Here is a 24,836-nt window from a genome sequence, read left to right as displayed (position 1 = left end):
TGTACACAGAAACAGGCAATGGAGAAGATGGAGAGATTAATCTCTCCATCTTCTCCGCATTTGTGATCTGATGCCTGCATGCAAGAGAATCTGAGCACAGTGAATGACAGTTGCAGCAGTCATTAGCATGTCGCATTCGATGCTACTGCTACACCCTAGTGTGACCTCGGCCTAACTATGATTATTTTTTTTTTTTTTTTTTTACATTAATGATTGGTGATAGTAAAACAAAAAAATGCTTCTCCGATAAGTTCCACTCACATACTTGGACGAATGTGCCTGAATAGAGGGACATGTTGTTTATCTGCTTTCCACTCGGTACTTATATGTTTCATCATGATTTTCTTAGAATGCTTATCAGTTATGAAAAACTAGATGATAACCTTCTCATATATTTTGTTTTCTAGCATTGGGAGGTGTTTAAAAATCTCACCGAAGTGTTCATCTTGGTTCCTGCATTGCTGGGCCTTAAAGGAAACCTCGAAATGACCTTAGCGTCCAGACTCTCCACTGCAGTGAGTGATTGTCTTTACAGCCTAACATTAATACTATGATGGTAAAGAGGATCTGTCACCGGGTCAGAAGTGCCAGTCTTTGTCTTATTATTCCACCTGCTCCCCGGAGTATTCTAATTTGCGTTTTTATTTTTTTGTATCCACCATATGGTTCCAGAGATATGGGCCTTTTTTATTTAGAGCTAATTTGTATGGTCTTTGCCAAAGGGGTGGTGCTCACAGGGTAATTATGCAGAGCGGCCTAAAGACACACAACCAGAAAATCCCCATAGCCACACCCCCTTGGTTAAGACCATAAAAATTATCCCTAAATAAAAAGGGCCATATCTCCTGGAACCATATTGAAATGGTAAATCTCAGGCCTATAGTGTCTGTAGGTAGTAGTAATCTTCTAACTTTTCAGATGGTCTCTGCTGTGTTTGAATTGACTACACTTCTAGTCCTCTTTAAGGGGTTGTCCTCTACTCAGACAAGCTCTTCTCAATCCGTATGTTTCACCCATTTTAAACTAGTAAAACGTATACTCCCCTCCGGTGCCGTTCCAGCAGTGCTGACATTGTCTCTGTTGTGATCGCGTAACTGCGTGACATCATGTGATCCTGGCAGCCAATGAAAAGGCTGCTTCACTCTCCTTGTCTTAAGAAAAATCACATACATCCAGAAGAAGTGAGCGCTGGTGCCCTCTCCCTTTTTCCAGATGTATGTGATACATCCAAAGCTGCAGAACGTGATGGGGCTACTGATTGGCCTCAAGGATCGTTGTTTAGTCCCGAGAGAGAAACTTCAGACACCGCTGGAACAGCGCTGGCACTGGAAGGGAGTATGAGTTTTGGCTATATCCGCACATTGCAGTTTTGTGTTGTCACCCAAAACTTCACCTTGTGCTAGGAAATGCATTAAAGAATGCACATTTTTTGAGCGTTTTTGACCCATGCATTTTTTTTTTGTGAAACCAATGGCTGGAAGGGCTAAAATATGCTGGACAAAATGCACAAAGAATTGACATGCTGCTTCTTTTTTTCTGCATCCAAAACTTCAAGGGAAAAAGCTTCAATGTGCACACAGTGTGATGGTGGAATATGGGCAGTAGTGTATAATTTTATGTAGGTTCATATTTTAGGAGTGCTATTCTGTATTCCTTGTGTGTACGTTGTCCTGTTTGCAGGTTTAATCACCTCCTGCCGATCTTATGTTCCTAAGTCTGGGGGAGGGGGCCTGGGATCCTCCTAAAGCTGGGTTCACACTAAACGACAGCGACAACGACGTCGCTGTTACGTCACCATTTTCGGTGACGTAACAGCGACCTTGTAAGTCGCTGTTATGATCGCTGCTTAGCTGTCAAACACAGCAGAAGCAGCGATCATAACGTTGCTGTGCTACATGTTCAGAGAGCAGGGAGCCGCGCTTAGCGCTGGCTCCTTGCTCTCCTAGGTACAGTACACATCGGGTTAATTAACCCGATGTGTGCTGCAGCTACATGTCACAGTGCAGAGAGCAGGGAGCCGCGCGCACTGCTTAGCGCTGGCTCCTTGCTCTCCTTGCTACAGTATACATCGGGTTAATTACCCGATGTGTACTGCAGCCACATGTGCACAGTGCAGGAGCCGGCACTGGCAGCAAGAGCGGACGCTGGTAACCAGCGTAAACATCGGGTAACCAGGGAAAGGTCTTCCCTTGGTTACCCGATGTTTACGCTGGTTACAGCTTACCGCAGCTGCCAGTGCCGGCTCCTGCTCGCTTCATTTCGTCGCTCTCTCGCTGTCACACAGAGATGTGTGCGTCACAGCGGGAGAGTGACGACCAAAAAATGAAGCTGGACATTCAGCAACGACCGGCGACCTCACAGCAGGGGCCAGGTCGTTGCTGGATGTCACACACAGCGACAGCGACGGGACGTCGCTGCAACGTCACAGAAAATGGTGACGTAGCAGCAACGTCGTTGTCGCTGTGTGTGACACCAGCTTTAAACTCTCTGTTTACCTGGGAGATTGGGCAGTCTGTTTGAGAACTTCAAGAGAGAAGGAGTAAGATTGATCCTCTGGGGCAGAAGCTGCGGCTTCTTAGAGAGACCTGGACATTTATCGCTTAGTGGACTATATTCGTATTTTTGGACTACTTTACCCTCTGTATGGTGGATTATTTTTATGAACCTTCTGAGTTTGCTTGGAATAAATGTTCTTTGGATTGCTCACGGATCTCTCGCTCTGTTGATTGTGTGACATGGGAGAAGGACCCCGTCACACACAGCCTTTTAGAATTCTTACAGACTTTGCTGTGAGAAGAATAGACATGCAGTTTTGGGCAACAAACTGCACCAAAAAAAACATGGCAAAAAAACGCAGCGTGCACTCACAGCCTTATTATTTTAAATGGGGGAAAGATCCAGATTGAGAAGGGTCTTCCAAGTAGTGGCCTATCTTCTTTAGCTCTAGAATAATTGCTATTCTGTAATGTGCTCAAGAGCCTCACGAGGCAGACGTCAGACAAGTGAATAAGGTTTTAGCGTCTGTTCACATTGTGATTTGGAACACGCTCAGAGCTTTCTTGTTCTTGAAAGTAGCCATAGGCCCCCATTTACCCCACTGAAAACCAAATTGTTCTATTGGCAGTATTATATTTACTATATATACAAGAATGTGCTTTATAATAATAAAATCCTATACAGCGCAATGCACTTTTTAAATATAGATGTCTCTGGGCAACATATGCCGCGGTATGCCTATACAGTGGTATCCAAGAGCGGTATACATCTGGAAATCCCTTTATATTTAATCTGAGCAGAAATGAAGTGTCATTCCAGAAAACTGATGTGTACAAGGTCACACTGACAAAGGCAGGCATTGTGGATGGAAATCCAGAGGCCAGCAATTTCATCATAACCCTTTTGAAATTGCTCAATGCTAACACAATGTTATTCATGTTTAACCTGATCCCGACAAAATGTTATTTGTGCAGCTATTTTTTTATGTAGCAGAAACAGATCACCCAGAAAATCAATGGTAAAATGAATTGCTTTTTGGTAACAAATGCTGGCCAGCTCCTTTCTCTCCTCACTGTCTGGGCCCCCTATCTTACCGGCAAAGCTTTGCTTTAGGATGTGGAGGCTCCAGGTAACGGCTTAGATTTGGTAGACAAAAGCATAAATCGTTAAAGGGCTCAACGTTACATAATCAATAAGCAGCCTGCAAAAATTGTGTCAGGACGTCAAGTAATTACCGAGGAATACAAATTATGGTACAGAGTGAAAAATCAGATTTTATGTAGCACGCTCTTCAAGACTGATATCCTTTTCTGGTGGGGTTTTGGTGGAAAGTTGTTTTTTTTTTGGGGGGGGAAAGTCCTATTCTTTAACATTGAGGGCCAATTTTTTTGAGAATGGACTTATTTATACCTATTTTAATTTTAGATAATTTTATATTTACTCCTCCGCTGTCATCCACATGGTTGTCGCTATGAATCTGTGGCCTAAGAGGTGTAGAGTTCTAAGATCTCCAATGTTTTGTTACCAGAAAACCACTAAATATTCTCCTATTCCCAAGACCACTTTATCCTTGCCTCTTCCTCAAAGGAGCTATTTCGAAGGTCAAAAGTGATCCGGTGCTAAGTTCTGGCCCACATTTGTGAACTTCTTTGGTTACTCTCTAGTGCAGTTACCTTTTCTGCGGGCCCGGGAATCTGCCTGCCGGCAGCCGTGTCTTGCCGGCTGCTGGCCCTTTAAATCCCCTTGTGCGCTGCGAGGACGTGCATTCAGCATTGACTACTGAACGCTGGTTAGTGCTTTTGTGCTGAGGACTTACATTGTGGGCGGGGTTAGAGCTCTGCGCCCCGACCCACAGAAGACCAGCAGCAGTTTCACGGTTTCCAGCGCTGTGTGCCGCTCCGGCTGTGCTGCGTGCCCGCCTTCCCTGTGCGCGCTGCCACTGTGCTGTGTGCCCGCTCACAATGTGTGCGCTCCCACTGTGCTATGTGCCCGCTTCCCAGATGCCGTGTGCCCGCTCCACCAGGTTTGTGTGCCCCCCTCCTCCACCAGGGCAATGTTCCTCCCCTTTAGTGCTGTGTGTCCCCCTCCCCTAGGCCTCTGTGCCCCTTTTTCCCTAGGAATGTGTGACTCCCCCACCCCACACCCCACCCATTGCTGTGAACCACCCCCAGTGCTGTGCCCCCCCATGTCCATGCTCACCCATGCTATCTGTGCTCCGCAAGTGTTGTCCGTTTCCCCGAGAGCCATTTAGTGCCGTCTGTGCTCCCCGCAGTGCCGTCTGTGCTCCCCGCAGTGCCGTCTGTGCTCCCCGCAGTGCCGTCTGTGCTCCCCGCAGTGCCGTCTGTGCTCCCCGCAGTGCCGTCTGTGCTCCCCGCAGTGCCGTCTGTCCTCCCCGCAGTGCCGTCTGTCCTCCCCGCAGTGCCGTCTGTCCTCCCCGCAGTGCCGTCTGTCCTCCCCGCAGTGCCGTCTGTCCTCCCCGCAGTGCCGTCTGTCCTCCCCGCAGTGCCGTCTGTGCTCCCCGCAGTGCCGTCTGTGCTCCCCGCAGTGCCGTCTGTGCTCCCCGCAGTGCCGTCTGTGCTCCCCGCAGTGCCGTCTGTGCTCCCCGCAGTGCCGTCTGTGCTCCCCGCAGTGCCGTCTGTGCTCCCCGCAGTGCCGTCTGTGCTCCCCGCAGTGCCGTCTGTGCTCCCCGCAGTGCCGTCTGTGCTCCCCGCAGTGCCGTCTGTGCTCCCCGCAGTGCCGTCTGTGCTCCCCGCAGTGCCGTCTGTGCTCCAAAGTCAGATCTATGCCTCCCAATGATGTACTGTATATGCCCTCTGCCCCTCCAGTGATGTATATGCTCTCAGCTCCTCCTGTGTTGTATATGCCCCCAGCGGCTACTGTGATGTATATATCATAGGCGGGGCTAGAGCATACACATCACAGGAGCCGCTGGGGGCATATGCATCGCATGAGGGGCTGGGGGGCATATACATTGCATGAGGGGCTGGGGGCATATACATTGCATGAGAGGTTGGGGCATATACAGTGCCTACAAGTAGTATTCAACCCCCTGCTGGTTTAGCAGGTTTGATAAGATGCAAATAAGTTAGAGCCTGAAAACTTCAAACAAGAGCAGGATTTATTAACAGATGCATAAATCTTACAAACCAACAACTTATGTTGCTCAGTTAAATTTTAATAAATTTTCAACATAAAAGTGTGGGTCAATTATTATTCAACCCCTAGGTTTAATATTTTGTGGAATAACCCTTGTTTGCAATTACAGCTAATAATCGTCTTTTATAAGACCTGATCAGGCCGGCACAGGTCTCTGGAGTTATCTTGGCCCACTCCTCCATGCAGATCTTCTCCAAGTTATCTAGGTTCTTTGGGTGTCTCATGTGGACTTTAATCTTGAGCTCCTTCCACAAGTTTTTCAATTGGGTTAAGGTCAGGAGACTGACTAGGCCACTGCAACACCTTGATTTTTTTCCCTCTTGAACCAGGCCTTGGTTTTCTTGGCTGTGTGCTTTGGGTCGTTGTCTTGTTGGAAGATGAAATGACGACCCATCTTAAGATCCTTGATGGAGGAGCGGATGCGGACCAGATGGCCAGGCCCCTTGGCTGAGAAACAGCCCCACAGCATGATGCTGCCACCACCATGCTTGACTGTAGGGATGGTATTCTTGAGGTCGTATGCAGTGCCATCCAGTCTCCAAACGTCACGTGTGTGGTTGGCACCAAAGATCTCGATCTTGGTCTCATCAGACCAGAGAACCTTGAACCAGTCTGTCTCAGAGTCCTCCAAGTGATCATGAGCAAACTGTAGACGAGCCTTGACATGACGCTTTGAAAGTAAAGGTACCTTACGGGCTCGTCTGGAACGGAGACCATTGCGGTGGAGTACGTTACTTATGGTATTGACTGAAACCAATGTCCCCACTGCCATGAGATCTTCCCGGAGCTCCTTCCTTGTTGTCCTTGGGTTAGCCTTGACTCTTCGGACAAGCCTGGCCTCGGCACGGGTGGAAACTTTCAAAGGCTGTCCAGGCCGTGGAAGGCTAACAGTAGTTCCATAAGCCTTCCACTTCCGGATGATGCTCCCAACAGTGGAGACAGGTAGGCCCAACTCCTTGGAAAGGGTTTTGTACCCCTTGCCAGCCTTGTGACCCTCCACGATCTTGTCTCTGATGGCCTTGGAATGCTCCTTTGTCTTTCCCATGTTGACCAAGTATGAGTGCTGTTCACAAGTTTGGGAAGGGTTTTAATTAGTCAGAAAAGGCTGGAAAAAGAGAGAATTAATCCAAACATGTGAAGCTCATTGTTCTTTGTGCCTGAAATACTTCTTAATACTTTAGGGGAACCAAACAGAATTCTTGTGGTTTGAGGGGTTGAATAATAAATGACCCTCTGAATAAACTTTTCACAATTTAAAAAAAAAATAAAAAAAGAAATAACATTCTTTTTTGCTGCAGTGCATTTCACACTTCCAGGCTGATCTACAGTCCAAATGTCACAATGCCAAGTTAATTCCGAATGTGTAAACCTGCTAAATCTGCAGGGGGTTGAATACTACTTGTAGGCACTGTACATCATGTTGGAGAGGCTGGGGCATATACATCACAGGAGGGGCTGGGTCATACAAATCAAAGGAGGGGCTAGGGCATCTCCTGTAATATATATACAGCAGTCCCAGCGTCTCCTATATGCTGTATATGCCCCCAGCCCCTCCTGTGATGTATGTACAGCAGTCCCAGTCTGTTATGTGATGTATATGATTTACCAATCTTATTATCACAAAGAGTTCATACACAGTTTTTAGAGGCAGCACAATCTGACGCATTTTGCTAGTGGATACTGTGGAGACATGTCAGAAAGACTGCACGGAGCAGTGTTCATCCTACTGATCACCCGCACTCCTTCGCCCTTGGATAGAACACTACTCAGACAACACAGGGTGAGGAAACCACCAGGCTCATCAGGGATTAAAACAGAGGTCTCAAACACGTGGGCCGCATGTGGCCCCTGAGGCTGCTTGTTGCGGCCCGCAGATCCCCTGATGATCGCGGCCCTATGCCGGGGGTCGTCGCTAACAGAGCACAGTTGAATCATTTATAGTGCCGGGCAGAGGAGCTTTCGCACTAGACCAGTGGCTGCCGTCTGCCAATCAGACGCAAGGAGGTGACGTCGCTGTATGACGTCACCTCCTTGCATCTGATTGGCGGAGAGCAGCCATTGATATAGTGCAGAATGCTCCACTGTGTGGCACTGCAAATGATTCAACTGTAGTAAAGCCCTGGCGGCGCTGATCCCCGGCATAAGGCTACGATCATCACGGGGTCTGCGGGCTGCAACAAGCGGGTAAGATACATGCCCACGATCAGGATCTGTTACCTCCTGGACGCAGCGGGTCCTGACTTGCGGGGCCGCAAGTATCCTCTGCAGGAGATCATAGGAGACAGCAACAGCCCGTCCCCACGATCAGGGTTCAGGGCACTGCGGTCTCCTCGCTGTGTTCTCTCTGCAGAGGATGCTTGCGACTCCACAGCAAACAAGTCACATGATGCGGCCTCTGAAAGCCGCATCGCAGGTCAGTGTTTGCTGCGAGCCATACACACACAGTGGGCATGGGCTTTCTAGAAATCCAATCCACTATGCTTGTACTACACATCGCAGCGTTTTGAACGCAGCTGAAGCATGCTGCCTCCAAAACTCTGCAAACACTGATCATGGGCACTCAGGGAACGGAGGAAAGGTGAGGAGAATTTTTTTTGAGTATTATTAAAGGATGGGCACAAGGATGAGCACAATACTGCAGGGATTGGCACAATACTATTGGGCTCAAGGATGGGTACAATACTACAGGGCACAAGGATGAGCACAATACTACTGGGCACAAGGATGAGCACAATACTACTGGGCACAAGGATGAGCATAATACTACTGGGCACAAGGATGAGCACAATACCCCTGGGCACAAGGATGAGCACAATACCCCAAGGATGAGCACAATAGTGCAGGGCACAAGGATTGGCACAATACTAAAAGTATGAGCATATTACTACAGGGCACACGGATGGGGACATTACTGCAGCATGAAGAAATTACAACAAGATGCTGGCTAAGATTAATATATGATGCTGCTACTTGTAAAACAACATTACAAGAAGGTGATTAAAAAAAAAAAAAAAAATCAAAATAAAGCATGAATTTTTTTTGTCATTAAAAATGCTTTTTTATATATGTAAACTTAACTAAAGAAAAAGTGCAGGTTTGTCATAATAAACAAGCAGAAAATGTTCCAAAAAATGATCCAAACGTGTGTAGAAAAAACTATGGAAATCACTTTGTCCTGCAATCAATGCGGCCCCTCTCATTATTTTTTTTTTTTTTTATGTGCGGCCCATACATCTAGCTGAGTTTGAGACCCCTGGATTATAATCTTCATGACTTTGGGGCTTCCAAGGCCAACTATCCGAGCCAGCAGCACCCTTCTTTTGGCTGGCACCCACTGAGAAGAGATAGCAGCAAGCTGACCGAGCACAGCAAGATATGTAGTCAGGCGTCCAAATTACACCAATTTGGGTTCTGCAAGCTAATTCGAGTGTTGAGCAGTAAAACAGTTCTGTGATCCTCCAGCTGGAACTGTGGATCCTAGGCTGCAGTCCTGTAGAATTAACAAATTGTGAAGCAGTTCTGTGATCCCCCAGCTGCAACCATGAATCCTAGGCTGCACTCCTCTAGAATATGAATCTGGTAAGAGGAGCAAGGCCCTTTTTATACCCCTGAGTTCTCATTCCAGGATATTGTATCTTGCAGGATTGGTGGAAGATGGATTTTCTCTCATTGATCACTAGTTCAATCCAACTGCATAATTTTCCATTGATTGATGTAGTCAAAAGGGCTGAGGCAAGCCACATTTAACAGACAATAAGACTCTGGTCAGTCTGACATGAAACAATTGCTAACTTCTTTTGTTTTACCAAACAAAGGAACATCACATCTGACCTAATTAAGAACAGTTCATCCCCCACACAAGTGGCCAGATGCTGAGTCATCACAGATGCTGCTTCAGAAATGCTTACCTTGGTTTTTATTAGTAGTTTTTCCCTTTCCTAAAGGTATAGTCATAGTAATTTTTTTTTTAGGTATTTTAGAGTAGAAATCAAACAAAAACCCTCAAACATTCATAATTATTCATTTTTTTTAAAAAAAAAAAATTAACGTTTTCAAGCAGTTTATAGAAGTGGCATGTATAGTCTTCTGCGGCTTCCCACTAAGAAGACAAGTAATACTTCACAATTGGAGGAGAATGGAAAGGCTGAAAAGACATGTGGACATATCTCTGAGCTTTTTGTCAGTGATTTTGCTTCAAACATTGCATTTTATTCATTGCACACAGGGAACCTGTGATTTTCCATAACACTGTTAGCTTACAGATGTAGGGTTAATCTGCAGTTTTATTGGTAAAAAGTTGCCTGGCCGCCATAAAGAAAGTGCTGCACTCGGTAGAAAATTAACTTTTTGTAGCCATGTTCATAGCACTGTTTACCTACCGATTAACTCTACACATGCTGGTTAATATTATTATTGGACCTGACACATTCTTTAATAGTCTTGACTCTTCCAGTAAAAAAAAAAAATGTAAAAAGGGCCGAAAACTGCTAACCCCCCCCCACCCCCCGAAAAACAAAAAAACAACACAAAAAGAGCCCCGCAGGTTACAGAAGCTTAGAGGAAGTCCTCAAGAGAAAGATACTTCAAGCTTACAAAACACTAGAGAAGAGTGTCTTCTGCTTGAACAATGGAAGTCTTTGACCTCTGAGAGACTTATTTGAAAAACCCTGGGTTATTCATTATATATACAGTACAGACCAAAACTTTGGACACACCTTCTCATTCAAAGAGTTTTCTTTATTTTCAGGACTCTGAAAATTGTAGATTCACATTGCAGGCATCAAAACGTGGAATGAAATACTTAACAGAAAAGTGTGAAACACCTGAAAATTTGTCTTATATTCTAGGTTCTTCAAAGTAGCCACCTTTTGCTTTGATTACTGCTTTGCACACTCTTGGCATTCTCTTGATGAGCTTCAAGAGGTAGTCACCGGAAATGGTTTTCACTTCACAGGTGTGCCCTGTCAGGTTTAATAAGTGGGATTTCTTGCCTTATAAATGGGGTTGGGACCATCAGTTGTGTTATGCAGAAGTCTGGTGGATACACAGCTCATAGTCCTACTGAATAGATTGTTAGCTGCTTTTTTTCTTGCCATAATACAAATTCTAAGTAAAGAAAAACGAGTGACCATCATTACTTTAAGAAATGAAGGTCAGTCAGTCCGAAAAATTGGGAAAACTTTGAAAATGTCCCCAAGTGCAGTGGCAAAAACCATCAAACGCTACAAAGAAACTGGCTCACATGAGGACCGCCCCAGGAAAGGAAGACCAAGAGTCACCTCTGCTGTGGAGGATAAATATATCCGAGTCACCAGCCTCAGAAATCGCAGGTTAACAGCAGCTCAGATTAGAGACCACGTCAATGCCACACAGCGTTCTAGCAGCAGACACATCTCTCGCAGAACAACTATTAGGCTAGGTTCACACACTGCGTTTTTTTGACGCTGCGCTTTTGTGCGTTTTTTGCGGCAAAAAACGCACAAAAAACGCACCCGTGTCAAAAAAACGCGGCAAAAAACGCACGCGTTTTGCCGCGATTTGGTGCGTTTTTTTGCTGCGTTTTTGCTCACTGCGTCTTTATGCGTTTATCAGTGAACAATGCCATTAAAGATTGTTGAAAAAAAAAAAAGTCTGATGTCATTTCCTTCTTCAATATGTTCTTCATTCTCCACTAGTGTATGCAATAGAGCAGACAGCTGCAGAACTACAAGGCTCAGCATGCTCCATACAGGACTGTATGCTGGAGGGAGAGGCAGAGGGAGCAGAACTACAAGGCTCAGCATACTCCATCCAATAGTGTATGCAGGAGAGCAGACAGCAGCTGCAGAACTACAAGGCTCAGCATCCTCCATCCAGGACTGAATGCAGGAGTTTTTTGCCCCCCAAAAAATGACGTGGGCTTCGCCATATTTTTGTATGCTAGCCAGGTACAGCAGGCAGGTACAGGTTGCCCCCAACCCCAGCTGCCTATTTGTACCCGGCTGGGAACCAAAAATATAGAGAAGCCCTTTTTTTTTTTTTTAATTTCATGAATTTCATGAAATAATTTAAAAAAAAAAAAAGACGTGGGCTTCGCCCAATTTTTGAGTCCAGCCGGGTACAACTAGGCAGCTGGGGATTGGAATCCACAGTGCAGGGTGCCCATGCTTTCTGGGCACCCCCGCTGTGAATTGCAGTCCCGCAGCCACCCCAGAAAATGGCGCTTTCATAGAAGCGCCATCTTCTGGCGCTGTATCCAACTCTTCCAGCTGCCCTGATGCCGGGTGGCTCGCTGGGTAATAATGGGGTTAGGGATAGCTGTATATTATCAGCTGGCCCTAAGCCCGAAATTCATGGTGTCACGCCAATATTAGACATGGCCACCATGAATTTCTAGTAATGATAAAAAAAAAAAAAACACAACACACAGAAAAATATTTTTTATTAGAAATAAAACACAACACAATTAGTGACTCCATCTTTATTGAAATAAAGACCCCCCCCCCTCCGCAGTAATCCTGGGTCAAGGGTCCCGCGCCGTCCAATCCGGATCCAATATCATCTGATGGATTTGCTGGAAGGCAAAGCGATCAGATGATGTGTCAGGTTCTAGGGGCTGAAGCACATCACACATCAGCTGATTGTATAAAAGCCGTTTATACAATCAGCAGATGCATCGGTGCAAAAAAAAAAAAATACTCACTTATGTGCTGATTACCGGCAGCTCCTGGAGCGATGGGGCGGGAGTCTGATCCTGTCCGATCGCTGCAGCAGCTGCCGGTAATCAGCTGATGAAGTCTCCTGACGCATCCGCTGATAGGTTAAACCGGCCGGGCGCCCGCATCACCGCGATACTTACGATCAGCTGATGCGTCAGGTGACTGCATCAGGTGATCCATCGCCAGGTCTTGCATCCATCGGAGGTGTCCCGGCCGTCTGCACACAGCCGGAGCGGGGGTGGCGATACCGTGAGAGGAGATGGGAGCAGGCATGGCATCGGGACCCTGCAGACAGGTGAGTATGAATTTTTTTTTTTTCTACTGTTCACTTTTGTTTTCGTAGCCGCTTCCACCTCCTGCCCGAACATGGCGCCGCACGGCAGCATGCATGCACAGGACTGGAGGTGGAAGCGGCGGTGACGGTACCGGGAGGATTCACGCTTCTGTATTTACTGACAGAAGGAATCCTCTTCCTGTACATGTCACTTTACTACCCACCTCCTGCGTTTATAGCTGCGTTTTTGGTCTTAGAAACGCACCAAAACGCAGCTATTTGCGTTTCTCATTGCGTCTTTCAACATCCCATTGCACTCAATGGATGAAAAGCGCAGTGAAAAACGCGGGAATAATTGACATGCTGCGTTTTTGTGGCACCACAAAAACGCAGCTGAAAAAAAACGCTGTGTGCCGACAGCAAAAATGAAAACTCATAGACTTTGCTGGGGAAGCAAAGTCATGCAGTTTTCTGAGCAAAAACGCACCCGAAAACTGCGCAAAAACGCCGTGAAAAACGCACTGTGTGAACTTACCCTTAAGAGGAGACTTTGTGCAGCAGGTGAAATAAAGGTATTTCAGCTCACCTGCCGACTCCACTGCTGTGATCTCCTGGGTGCACGGATCCGCTGGAAGGTCCAGGCCAGCCAAGGTAATGGGAAAATAGAACGAAGGAAGGAGGGATCCAGCACAAATCCTCGTGGTTAAAAGTAAAAAAACATCCTTTATTTCAAAAATTTAAAAGATCATCAGAGACCCGAAGTAGGGAACATATTTACAGTGGGCGCATAGGCAAACTTTACGCGTTTCGGACTGGGGGGGTAAAAACACTTATTGACTTATGATTAAGGACTCTGTTGTTTTTACCCCCCCAGTCCGAAACGCGTAAAGTTTGCCTATGCGCCCACTGTAAATATGTTCCCTACTTCGGGTCTCTGATGATCTTTTAAATTTTTGAAATAAAGGATGTTTTTTTACTTTTAACCACGAGGATTTGTGCTGGATCCCTCCTTCCTTCGTTCTATTTTCCCATTACCTTTGTGCAGCAGGCCTTCATGGTAAAATAGCTGCTAGGAAACCACTGCTAAGGACAGGCAACAAGCAGAAGACTTGTTTGGGCTAAAGAACACAAGGAATGGACAGTGGAAATCTGTGCTTTGGTCTGATGAATCCATATTTGAGATCTTTGGATCCAACCACCGTGTCTTTGTGCGACGCAGAAAAGGTGAACGGATGGACTCTACATGCCTGGTTCCCACCGTGAAGCATGGAGGAAGAGGTGTGATGGTGTGGGGATGCTTTGCTGGTGACACTGTTGAGGATTTATTCAAAATTGAAGGCATACTGAACCAGCATGGCTACCACAGCATCTTGCAGCGGCGTGCTATTCCATCCGGTTTGCGTTTAGTTGGACCATCATTTATTTTTCAACAGGACAATGACCCCTAAGACACCTCCAGGCTGTGTAAGGGCTATTTGACTAAGAAGGAGAGTGATGGGGTGCTACGCCAAATGACCTTGCCTCCATACTCACCAGACTTGAACCCAATTGAGATGGTTTGGGGTGAGCTGGACCGCAGAGTGAAGGCAAAAGGGCCAACAAGTGCTAAGCATCTCTGGGAACTCACTCAAGACTGTTGGAAAACCATTTCCGGTGACTACCTCTTGAAGCTAATCAAGAGAATGCCAATAGTGTGCAAAGCAGTAATCAAAGCAAAAGGTGGCTACTTTGAAGAACCTAGAATATAAGACATATTTTCAGTTGTTTCACACTTTTTTGTTAAGTATTTCATTCCACATGTTTTAATTCATAGTTTTGATGCCTTCAATGTGAATCTACAATTTTCACAGATATGAAAATAAAGAAAAGTCTTTGAATGAGAAGGTGTCTCCAAATTTTTGATCTGTACAGTGTGTGTGTGTGTGTGTGTGTGTGTGTACATATATATATATATATATATATATATATATATATATAATATATATATATATATATATGCTATAGATAGATAGATAGATATACAGTGCCTACAAGTAGTCTTCAACCCCCTGCAGATTTAGCAGGTTTGATAAGATGCAAATAAGTTAGAGCTTGAAAACTTCAAACAAGAGCAGGATTTATTAACAGATGCATAAATCTTACAAACCAACAAGTTGTGTTGCTCAGTTAAATTTTAATAAATTTTCAACATAAAAGTGTGGGTCAATTATTATTCAACCCCTAGGTTTAATATTTTGTGGAATAACCCTTGTTTGCAATTACAGCTAATAATCGTCTTTTATAAGACCTGATCAGGCCGGCACAGGTCTCTGGAGTTATCTTGGCCCACTCCTCCATGCAGATCTTCTCCAAGTTATCTAGGTTCTTTGGGTGTCTCATGTGGACTTTAATCTTGAGCTCCTTCCACAAGTTTTCAATTGGGTTAAGGTCAGGAGACTGACTAGGCCACTGCAACACCTTGATTTTTTCCCTCTTGAACCAGGCCTTGGTTTTCTTGGCTGTGTGCTTTGGGTCGTTGTCTTGTTGGAAGATGAAATGACGACCCATCTTAAGATCCTTGATGGAGGAGCGGATGCGGACCAGATGGCCAGGCCCCTTGGCTGAGAAACAGCCCCACAGCATGATGCTGCCACCACCATGCTTGACTGTAGGGATGGTATTTTTGGGGTCGTATGCAGTGCCATCCAGTCTCCAAACGTCACGTGTGTGGTTGGCACCAAAGATCTCGATCTTGGTCTCATCAGACCAGAGAACCTGGAACCAGTCTGCCTCAGAGTCCTCCAAGTGATCATGAGCAAACTGTAGACGAGCCTTGACATGACGCTTTGAAAGTAAAAGTACCTTACGGGCTCGTCTGGAACAGAGACCATTGCGGTGGAGTACGTTACTTATGGTATTGACTGAAACCAATGTCCCCACTGCCATGAGATCTTCCCGGAGCTCCTTCCTTGTTGTCCTTGGGTTAGCCTTGACTCTTCGGACAAGCCTGTCCTTGGAAACTTTTTCAAAGGCTGTCCAGGCCGTGGAAGGCTAACAGTAGTTCCATAAGCCTTCCACTTCCGGATGATGCTCCCAACAGTGGAGACAGGTAGGCCCAACTCCTTGGAAAGGGTTTTGTACCCCTTGCCAGCCTTGTGACCCTCCACGATCTTGTCTCTGATGGCCTTGGAATGCTCCTTTGTCTTTCCCATGTTGACCATGTATGAGTGCTGTTCACAAGTTTGGGGAGGGTCTTAATTAGTCAGAAAAGGCTGGAAAAAGAGATAATTAATCCAAACATGTGAAGCTCATTGTTCTTTGTGCCTGAAATACTTCTTAATACTTTAGGGGAACCAAACAGAATTCTGGTGGTTTGAGGGGTTGAATAATAAATGACCCTCCTGAATAAACTTCTCAATTTAAAAAATAAAAGAAATAACATTCTTTTTTGCTGCAGTGCATTTCACACTTCCAGGCTGATCTACAGTCCAAATGTCAGAATACCAAGTTAATTACGAATGTGTAAACCTGCTAAATCTGCAAGGGGTTGAATACTACTTGTAGGCACTGTATTATGTCTAGAAATAGTATTCACATATTCAACTCATACACTGTGAGCTCTTCCACATTTTTTTTTTTTTTCAATTTACACTCACAAACTTAATTGTATTTTATTGTAGTTTTATGTGATATACAAACACTAAGTAGCATGTGTTTGTGAAGTGTAAAGAAAATGGTACATGGTTTTGTAATTATGTAAAGAAAATGGTACATAGTTTTGTAATTATGTTAAATATATAAATCTAAACATTATGATGTGCATTTGTATTCAGCCCCCTAAGTCAATACTTTGTAGAATCACCATTTGTTGCAAATCTTTTGGGGTATGTTTCTACCAGCTTTACACATGTGTAGGCTGACATTTTTTTCCCATTCTTCTTTGAAAAATAGCCCTAGCTCAGTGAGATCGGATGGAGGCATCTGTGAACAGCATATTCAAGTCTTGCCCCAGATTTGCAATGAGATTTAGGTCTGGACTTTGACTGGTGAAGAAAAGTATCCTCACAGCATGGGGCTGCCACCACCATGTTTAACGGTGGGAATGGTGTTTTCTTGGTGATGTGCAATGTTCGCTTTCTACCACACATAGCGTTTTATATTTAACCTAAAAAGTTCTACTTTTGTCTCATCTGACCAGAGCACCTTTTTTCACTTGCTAGCTGGATCTCTACATGGCATTTTCCCTTTTGATTAGTTAGTAAATGTGGCCTAAAATACATCTCTTTGGTGCCCACTTTTCTTGTCTCTTCAGATTTGTCTAATTCATAAGACAATTTGGCACAGCTCGTGATACAAGTTTATAAAAAAAGACATCTGGCACTAATTTTTCAGTCAGAATACACAATCAATACCCTGCAGTTGGCATTTGCAGGCTACTCAATAATATTGAATTTGTTTTATTAGACTAATCAAGGCCTAATTTAGCAATTATATTTTGGATCAGTGTACTCCTTGTTTTATTATTAGTATTAATATTGTTATTTATTTTTTTCACCATAATTTATCATAATTGGGAATAGTTTCCATGGCGAAATTAAAAGAAACCTGCATGAATGGTAAAAAATATGGAACGTAACAAGCAGTGAAGTGACTACTCACTTCACTCCATTTTCTGTAATTACCCACTTGGGCATGAATTTTTGTAAGTGCCAATTACTTGAAAGAGACAGTAACAGAAACTTTCACAACAAATCTGTGGATGTATCTATGTATTGATGAAGGAGATTACAAGTCTGTGGCTTTTTTTTTTTTTTAGGTCAATGTTGGAAAGATGGACTCTCCGATAGAGAAATGGAACCTTATTATTGGTAATCTGGCTTTAAAACAGGTAATAAATCATCTTTTAGTCCTTGTGTTTACTTACTGTATATCCAACTTCTCTGTCCATGCTGAAAAAAAGCATCCCCACAGCATGCTGCCACCACCATGTTTGTCGGTGGGGATGTCGTTCTCAGGTTAAAATACAGTGTTAGTTTTCATTCACACATAGTGTTTTACATCTATTGAATATTCTCTTCTAGTAAGTACTTCAATTGCAAGTGGTGAAAAGTCAACAAGAGTTTTCAGGAGGCTCAGGCTGTACAACTGATAACATCAAGGAGGAAGGATATATTTTTATAGTATTGTTCTAATTGGTTGTTGTTCACTTTCAGATCTTTGCACACAGCCAAATCTAAACTGACCTGTCCTAATACTGGTGTCTTGTTTTCATTCACCATTTTCCAATGCATTCTAGTATACCTTAGGGCTTTGTTCATTTACAGGGGTGTATTTATTGCTAGGATATGAAAACATTTTATGATAATTGGTGCCCATTAATTCTGAGACTAAGGGGTACTTCTCACACAGCGAGATCGCTACTGAGATCGCTGCTGAGTCACGTTTTTTGTGACCTCATTAGCGATCTCGCTGCGTGTGACACTGAGCAGCGATCTGGCCCCTGCTGTGAGATCGCTGCTCGTTACACACAGTGCTGGTTCATTTTTTTTATTGTTGCTCTCCCGCTGATAAGCACACATCGCTGTGTGTGACAGCGAGAGAGCAACAATCCTGAATGTTAAGGCAGCAGGAGTCGGCGTCTGACAGCCTGCGGTAAGCTGTAACCAAGGTAAACATCGGGTAACCAAGGTGTTTACCCGATATTTACCTTCGTTACCAGCCTCCGCAGCTCTCATGCTGCCAGCGCCGGCTCCTGCTCCCTGCACACGCTAAGCTAAGCGGTGTGAGCTGCTAACTAAGGTAAACACCGGGTAACCATACCCGATGTTTACCTTAGTTACCAGTGTCCGCAGCTTCCAGACGCCGGCTCCGTGCAAGCGCAGCGTCGCTTGCACGTCGCTGCTGGCTGGGGGCTGGTCGCTGGTGAGATCTGCCTGTTTGACAGCTCACCAGCGACCATGTAGCGATGCAGCAGCGATCCTGACCAGGTCAGATCGCTGGTCGGATCGCTGCTGCATCGCTAAAGTGTGAAGGTACCCTAACAGAGCATACATTTTATGATCACGGGGGATCACAATCTAGGATTCCCTCCAGTACTGCAGATTAAAGAGCCAACATTTTATGATCATTGGGGAACTGACCGCTAGGATTCCCGCCAATCCTGGCAATAAAAGTGCCAATATTTTATGATCATTGGGGCCAGACACCTGGGATTCCCACCGATACTATGAATAAAAGAGACAACATTTTATGGTTCATTGGGGTTAGATCTAAGATTAACACCAATCCTGAGAATAAAAGAGCCAACATTTTATGATAATCGAGGGACCGACTTCTAGGATTACCACCAATCATAAAAAATAAGGAGCCAAATTTTTTGTTATTTAAGGGTCCAGCATCTTGTCATGCAGTGACTACCATGGTCCCGCAAGGCATAAGGAGACTTCCAGTGTGTGCTGCCACACACAGGGTACACCTAGAACACGATACAAAGGTGGGCCCTGGCTCTAGGGAGAGGGGAGTGAGGTCACTTCCTGACACTCCCCTTTGGCTGATCCCTGCACTCCCTAATGACCCTAGACTGGTCCTTCACACCCCTCCTTCTGCATGCCTAGGCCCTCACTGGCCCTGATCTTCACCCTGACTAGTACAGGAGAGTGAGACACTAGTCCTCGCTACTGACATAAGACAACACAAGGTAGGAAAGACAAACTGGGAAGAAAGACACAACAAATAAAACTCCAGCAGGAACTTCTCAGCTGCAACTCAAGCGACACCTCAGCTTCCTCCCAAGACTGGTTCCTTCAAGTGGACAGCACAAGTGTGACCTATAGCCAACATAGAGAGGAGTGAGGAGCAGATATTTATAATAAAATGGAGTGGCTGCAGCTGAGGTTACAGCTACCTGTAAGATCAGTGCAGGATAGAAATGAACCTTAACCCCTTCAGTACTGGATGTAGTTAAATACACTCCAACTCAAGTTAAATGGCAAGCAGCCACTAAGGTTGATCCATGATCCACAATATGCTGTGACATTCTGATCCCAGAGCCCTCTGAAATAACATTAGGCTGTGACACACTTGTGAAACATCTTGGGCACTCACCAATGGAGAAAATAAAACTGTCAATTTTTATGATCATTGGGGGTCACATGCAAGATTCCCATCAATCCTGACAATAAAGGAGTCCTAGTGCTGCATATCCTTCAAGGTTTTCCTTGCATACCAGCAATCCCTTTCCACCTAATTGTAGCAGATGACTGGGGCACCGCTCTCAAGAAAAAGAGAGTGAACCAGACTAGCTGGGAAGACCTTTTATAATCTGGATCGGTTCAATTCTCAGAGGTAGGACCTTCACCAATCATAAATTTAAAGCACCACTCCAGTGTTTGTTTGTTTTTTTTTAATTTCCCCACTGGAGTGATTATTCTAACCGAAGTCCCCTGCCCTTAGTAATATACTCACCCTTGGTGTCTTCATCTTTTATCAGTGCCCGTCTTGTGTTTTTTTTTGTGACCTGCAGGCAGTTCCAGTATTGCATGGAGCTAACCAAAGGTCACAACTCAATTAAAGTCTATGAGAGCCTCATTCTGACCTCGTTTTGGCTCCCATAGACTTGAATTGAGACCTTGTGACGTAACTTTTTTGACTTCCGAACAGTAAGAACTTGCGGTCACAAGATGGCGCTGGGGAAAGAAGACACCAGAGGGTGATTATATTACCAGAGGCAGAAACCTTAAGGTCCAGTCACACTAAGCAACTTACCAGCGATCCCAACAACGATAGGGATCGCTGGTAAGTTGCTAGGAGGTTGCTGGTGAGATGTCACACTGCGACGCTCCAGCGATCCCACCAGCAACCTCACCTGGCAGGGATCGCTGGAGCGTGGCTACACGAGTTGCTGGTGAGCTCACCAGCAACCAGTGACCAGCCCCCAGTCTCCTAGTTACAGCACACATCAGGTTAATTAACCCGATGTGTGCTGCAGCTAAATGTGCACAGAGCAGGGAGCAGCGCACAATGCTTAGCGCTGGCTCCTTGCTCTCCTAGTTACAGCACACATCGGGTTAATTACCTGATGTGTGCTGCAGCTAAATGTGCACAGAGCAGGGAGCAGCGCACACTGCTTAGTGCTGGCTCCTTGCTCTCCTAGTTACAGCACACATCGGGTTAATTACCTGATGTGTGCTGCAGCTACATGTGCACAGAGCAGGAGCCGGCACTGACAGTGAGAGCGGAGGAGGCTGGTATCAAAGGTAAATATCGGGTAACCAAGGACAGGGCTTCTTGGTTACCCGATGTTTACATTGGTTACCAGCCTCAGCAGAAGCTGGCTCCCTGCTCACTGCACATTAGTTGTTGCTGTCTCGCTGTCACACACAGCGATCTGTGCTTCACAGCGGGACAGCAACAACTAAAAAATGGCCCAGGACATTCAGCAACAACCAACGACCTCACAGCAGGGGCCAGGTTGTTGCTGGATGTCACACACAGCAACATCGCTAGCAACGTCACAAAAGTTGTTCGTTACCAGCGATGTTGCTAGCGATGTTGCTTAGTGTGACGGGGCCTTTAGGTTAAAAGCACCACTCCAGTGCTGCCATAAAATATAGCTGCCGTGGTGCTTTAGGTTTAATGATATGATATCAGTTTACAAGATGGGAATACTCCTTAATTGTAAGCCATTTCAAATGAGGTTTTTAGGACTGAAAATACTTAACGTGTTTTATTGGTGGGGTACCCTTAACTTTTTACACAAGTGTTGTGGATCATCCAATGCTGCACAGTTCCATTCCCTTGACAATTTGTCCTTTATTGTGCTTGTTGCTAGAGTTTAGCTTCTCCACCAATTACATTCATGGCTTATCTTAAAGGTGCCTTTACAAATGGTTGTTCCTCCATTATTGTACAGCGTAAATTGGCTGCCAATCAGCAAAACGCTCGTTCAAGGGGTGACATTATCTTTGCATCGTCCTATAAAAACAGAAGCTGTGCTGCCGAGTGTAATTTTAGCCTTTATACTTTGAATGAAACATTGCTGATCACGTTGGTTTAACACCGCCAGTTAGCTGGTATAAACTCGGCTTTAGGCTAGGTTATTGGTGTTTTCTACATTAGAGAACACCTTTAAAGACCAAAACTGAAGAAGCTAAAGTTCAGTTCAGATGATTAATATTATGCGATAAGTTAATTAAATCATAACTTCAACAAAGTACTCTATGATGATCTGGAAACTGTATAAGTTAGACTTGAGTGTGTAAAGCTATAGCTTTATTGAGAATCATTTAAAAATAAAAGGACATTCAAATCTGCAATATCTTAGGCTGTATGCACACATACCATTTTAAGGCTATGTGCGCACTAGAAAGTGCCTTTTTCTTAAGAAAAAACTGATAGAATCCCGCACCCGCGATAAAAAACGCGGTAAAACCACACCCGCGTTATTTGCAGCGCATTTACCGCAAGTTGGTCCCCGCGGTTTTTACCATTATCTATGGCAAAAAGCACAGGTACCTGCGGAAAGGAAGTGACATGCTCATTAATTCTGCATCGGAAAATCCGCGGGTATAAAAAAAACGCAGTGTGCACACAGAATTTTTTAAAACCCATAGGATTTGCTGGGGAATGACTGCAGCAATGTTAAACACATTTTCTGCAGCAATTCCGCGGCAAAATCCGCAGCGTGCACACAGTGCCTTTTTAAAGTGTTTTTTTTTCCAGTACAGATTTGTTCCAAAACCTTAAGGGTTTCATGATGCCAGCAGGATTCTCACTAAATCTCATGCACACGTTGCTTATGTTCTCCTTGAAGATTTGGTGTAGGTTTAAATCTACAGCCTGTCAAATCTTTCAGCGTTTTTGCTGCAAATTTCACCCATACTAATTAGTGGGGAAAAATCTGCACCAAAAACGCGTATATTTTGCAATGCGTTTTTCCAAAAAACTTGTGCACCAAGTACTTAATATGTGCACATACCCTTACTTTTCCAGAGGATACAATGGATTGTCTGCTATGAACAGGACATGAACAGCTGTTTCTTGCTTTCCGCAGGTACAGGCCACGGTAGTTGGCTTTTTGGCTGCCGTTGCAGCAGTTATATTGGGCTGGATTCCTGAGGGCAAATACCGTCTGGACCATGCCATACTTCTCTGCTCCAGCAGTGTGGCCACGGCCTTTATAGCTTCACTACTTCAAGGTAAGTATTCAGCCAAATCGACAATGCTTATTGTACTCCATCATGGAACTGTTAGTACAATGTCTACCTATGTAGTGATGTCCAATAAGTCATCCTGCTCTTATCATAGAAAGGAAAAAAAAGCAATAGAAGTATATAACAAGGATGTACATTTTCGAGTTGTATCTGTAGCTTTTTTGTGCCTCAACATAGCGAATATTTACAATGCAGAAACATGTTTAAGAAATGCTGTAGGCAAATCTAGTAAGCCTACTATGGGGACTAAACCCAGAGTCGTGCCCGCCATCTCCGCCCATTGATAGTACATGTGAACAGCTGCCTAGGGTGTTCCTTTTCAAGAGGATCTCTCGTGAGGTCAAAAGTTGCCAGTTTTTACTTGTATTCCTGCGACTCCCTTGAACCTTTTTAATTAGCGCTAAGCATTCTGGTTTTTACTGATGGTTATTGCTCATAGAAATTGAGCAGTTTTCCTGCTGCTCTCCATTATTACCCCCTTGAACACCACCCCCCAGAGAAAATAGGACTCGATTAAAAAAAAAAATCTATCTCTGGAACTTATTGGTGCATTAAATAAAATCCAAAAAGCCACAATTCCTAAAGAAAATGCGACTCCCTTCTCACAAACTGAAATGAGTTGTCTATTTTAGGAAATACATTTTCAATTACGGTGTTGGGGTTTTTTGAGTTAAAGGGAACCTGTCAGGTCCCATATGCGTTATAACCTAGAAGCAGGGTGATGTGTGGCCTAGAAACCCCTTCCTACCCATCCCTGTGTTGTAATATTGTGTAATGTGCATGTATAAAAATGTTTTATTACTTACATGTTCCCTATGTAAATGAGCAGAGGCTCTAGCCCCCCGTGGGCGTTTGCATGCTTTCCGTATTATCACGCCCCTGTGGGCCTGATACCATGGATTTACATGAGCGACGTCACCATCGCTCCTTGAGATCCCGCTCGCGCTTACCATTCCCACAGCCATCTTATCCGGGTGCTTGCTTCTCGGTTTCAGATGCGCTCTGCGCATGGACGGAACCGCAGGAGTCTTCTGAGCATGCACAGTGCGCATCTGAAGCCGAGAAACAAGCACCCAGATAAGAAGGCTGAGGGAATGGTAAGCGCGCTCGCGCGGGATCTCAAGGAGCGACGGGGAAATTGCTCATGTTAATCCATGGTATCGCGCCCACAGGGGCGTGATACCATGGAAACCATGCAAACACCCACAGGGCGAAGCAACGCCCATAGTTCTAGACCCGCTGATCATGCCGAGTGTCATGTGAGTGTCCCTGCGACTGAGGTCCGATCCGACCTCAGCTGCAGGGGGCGGGCCGGCACTGAGGAGGGGCGGGAGGGATTTATCTCCCCCTCTCCTCCGTTGCCGGCTATTGCCATTCTCGCCCTGCACTTGCAGTACACCGGTGTACCGCGATTGCAGTGCGATCCGCGAGTGCAGTGCGATTTTTGTCTTGCCCCATACACTTGAATGGGTGCGAGAGAAGAGTTTCGCATTACACCCGCAACATGCTGTGATTGTTTTCTCCTTCCGATTAGGGCTGAGAAAATAATCGCTCATGGCTGCTGACACATAGGGGTAACATTTGGTCCGAGTGGAATGCGACTTTTTTTTTTTTGTTTATCGCACTCCACTCGCTCCGATTTTCATGCCGTGTGGCTTAGGCCTAATAAAACATATTCTTAGACATTCATATTACAGCACAGGGATGGGTAGGAAGGGGCTTCCAGGCCAAACGTCACCCTGCTACTACTGCAGGTTAGAACGCATATGGGACCTGACAGGTTCCCTTTAATGGAAGGGCAATGATGCACTTCTTATATTTCCCTGGGGAGAGACTAGCACTGATCTGAAGGTCATAAGCATGTCAATGCATGAAAACCTAGTGATTTCTAGAGTCATCAGGTAGTGTCACTTCTGTTGTGGCACTGCTGGGAAAGTGAACACATGCTGCCGGATTATGCCTGAATGCGTTGGGACTTTACAAGGCCACTTCCCCTGTAAGGAAACAAATAAGATTCCAAAG

General features: G+C 45.1%; 1 protein-coding gene across 1 annotated transcript in view; it reads left to right on the top strand.

Moving 5' to 3' along the window:
- SLC41A2 (solute carrier family 41 member 2) overlaps positions 1-24,836 on the top strand; it is a 121,207-nt gene that overhangs the window by 40,770 nt on the left and 55,601 nt on the right. Inside the window, exons 3-5 of the mRNA XM_075344735.1 lie at positions 408-515; positions 17,420-17,491; positions 22,655-22,799. Coding sequence (XP_075200850.1) covers positions 408-515; positions 17,420-17,491; positions 22,655-22,799 — 325 coding nt within the window. The remainder of the gene's footprint in view (positions 1-407; positions 516-17,419; positions 17,492-22,654; positions 22,800-24,836) is intronic.

Source organism: Anomaloglossus baeobatrachus, chromosome 4 (genome assembly GCF_048569485.1).
Source record: "Anomaloglossus baeobatrachus isolate aAnoBae1 chromosome 4, aAnoBae1.hap1, whole genome shotgun sequence".
Classification (NCBI taxonomy): Eukaryota; Metazoa; Chordata; class Amphibia; order Anura; family Aromobatidae; genus Anomaloglossus; species Anomaloglossus baeobatrachus.
The sequence above is the reverse complement of the archived record's forward strand: the minus strand, read 5'-3'. Positions and strand labels throughout refer to the sequence as shown.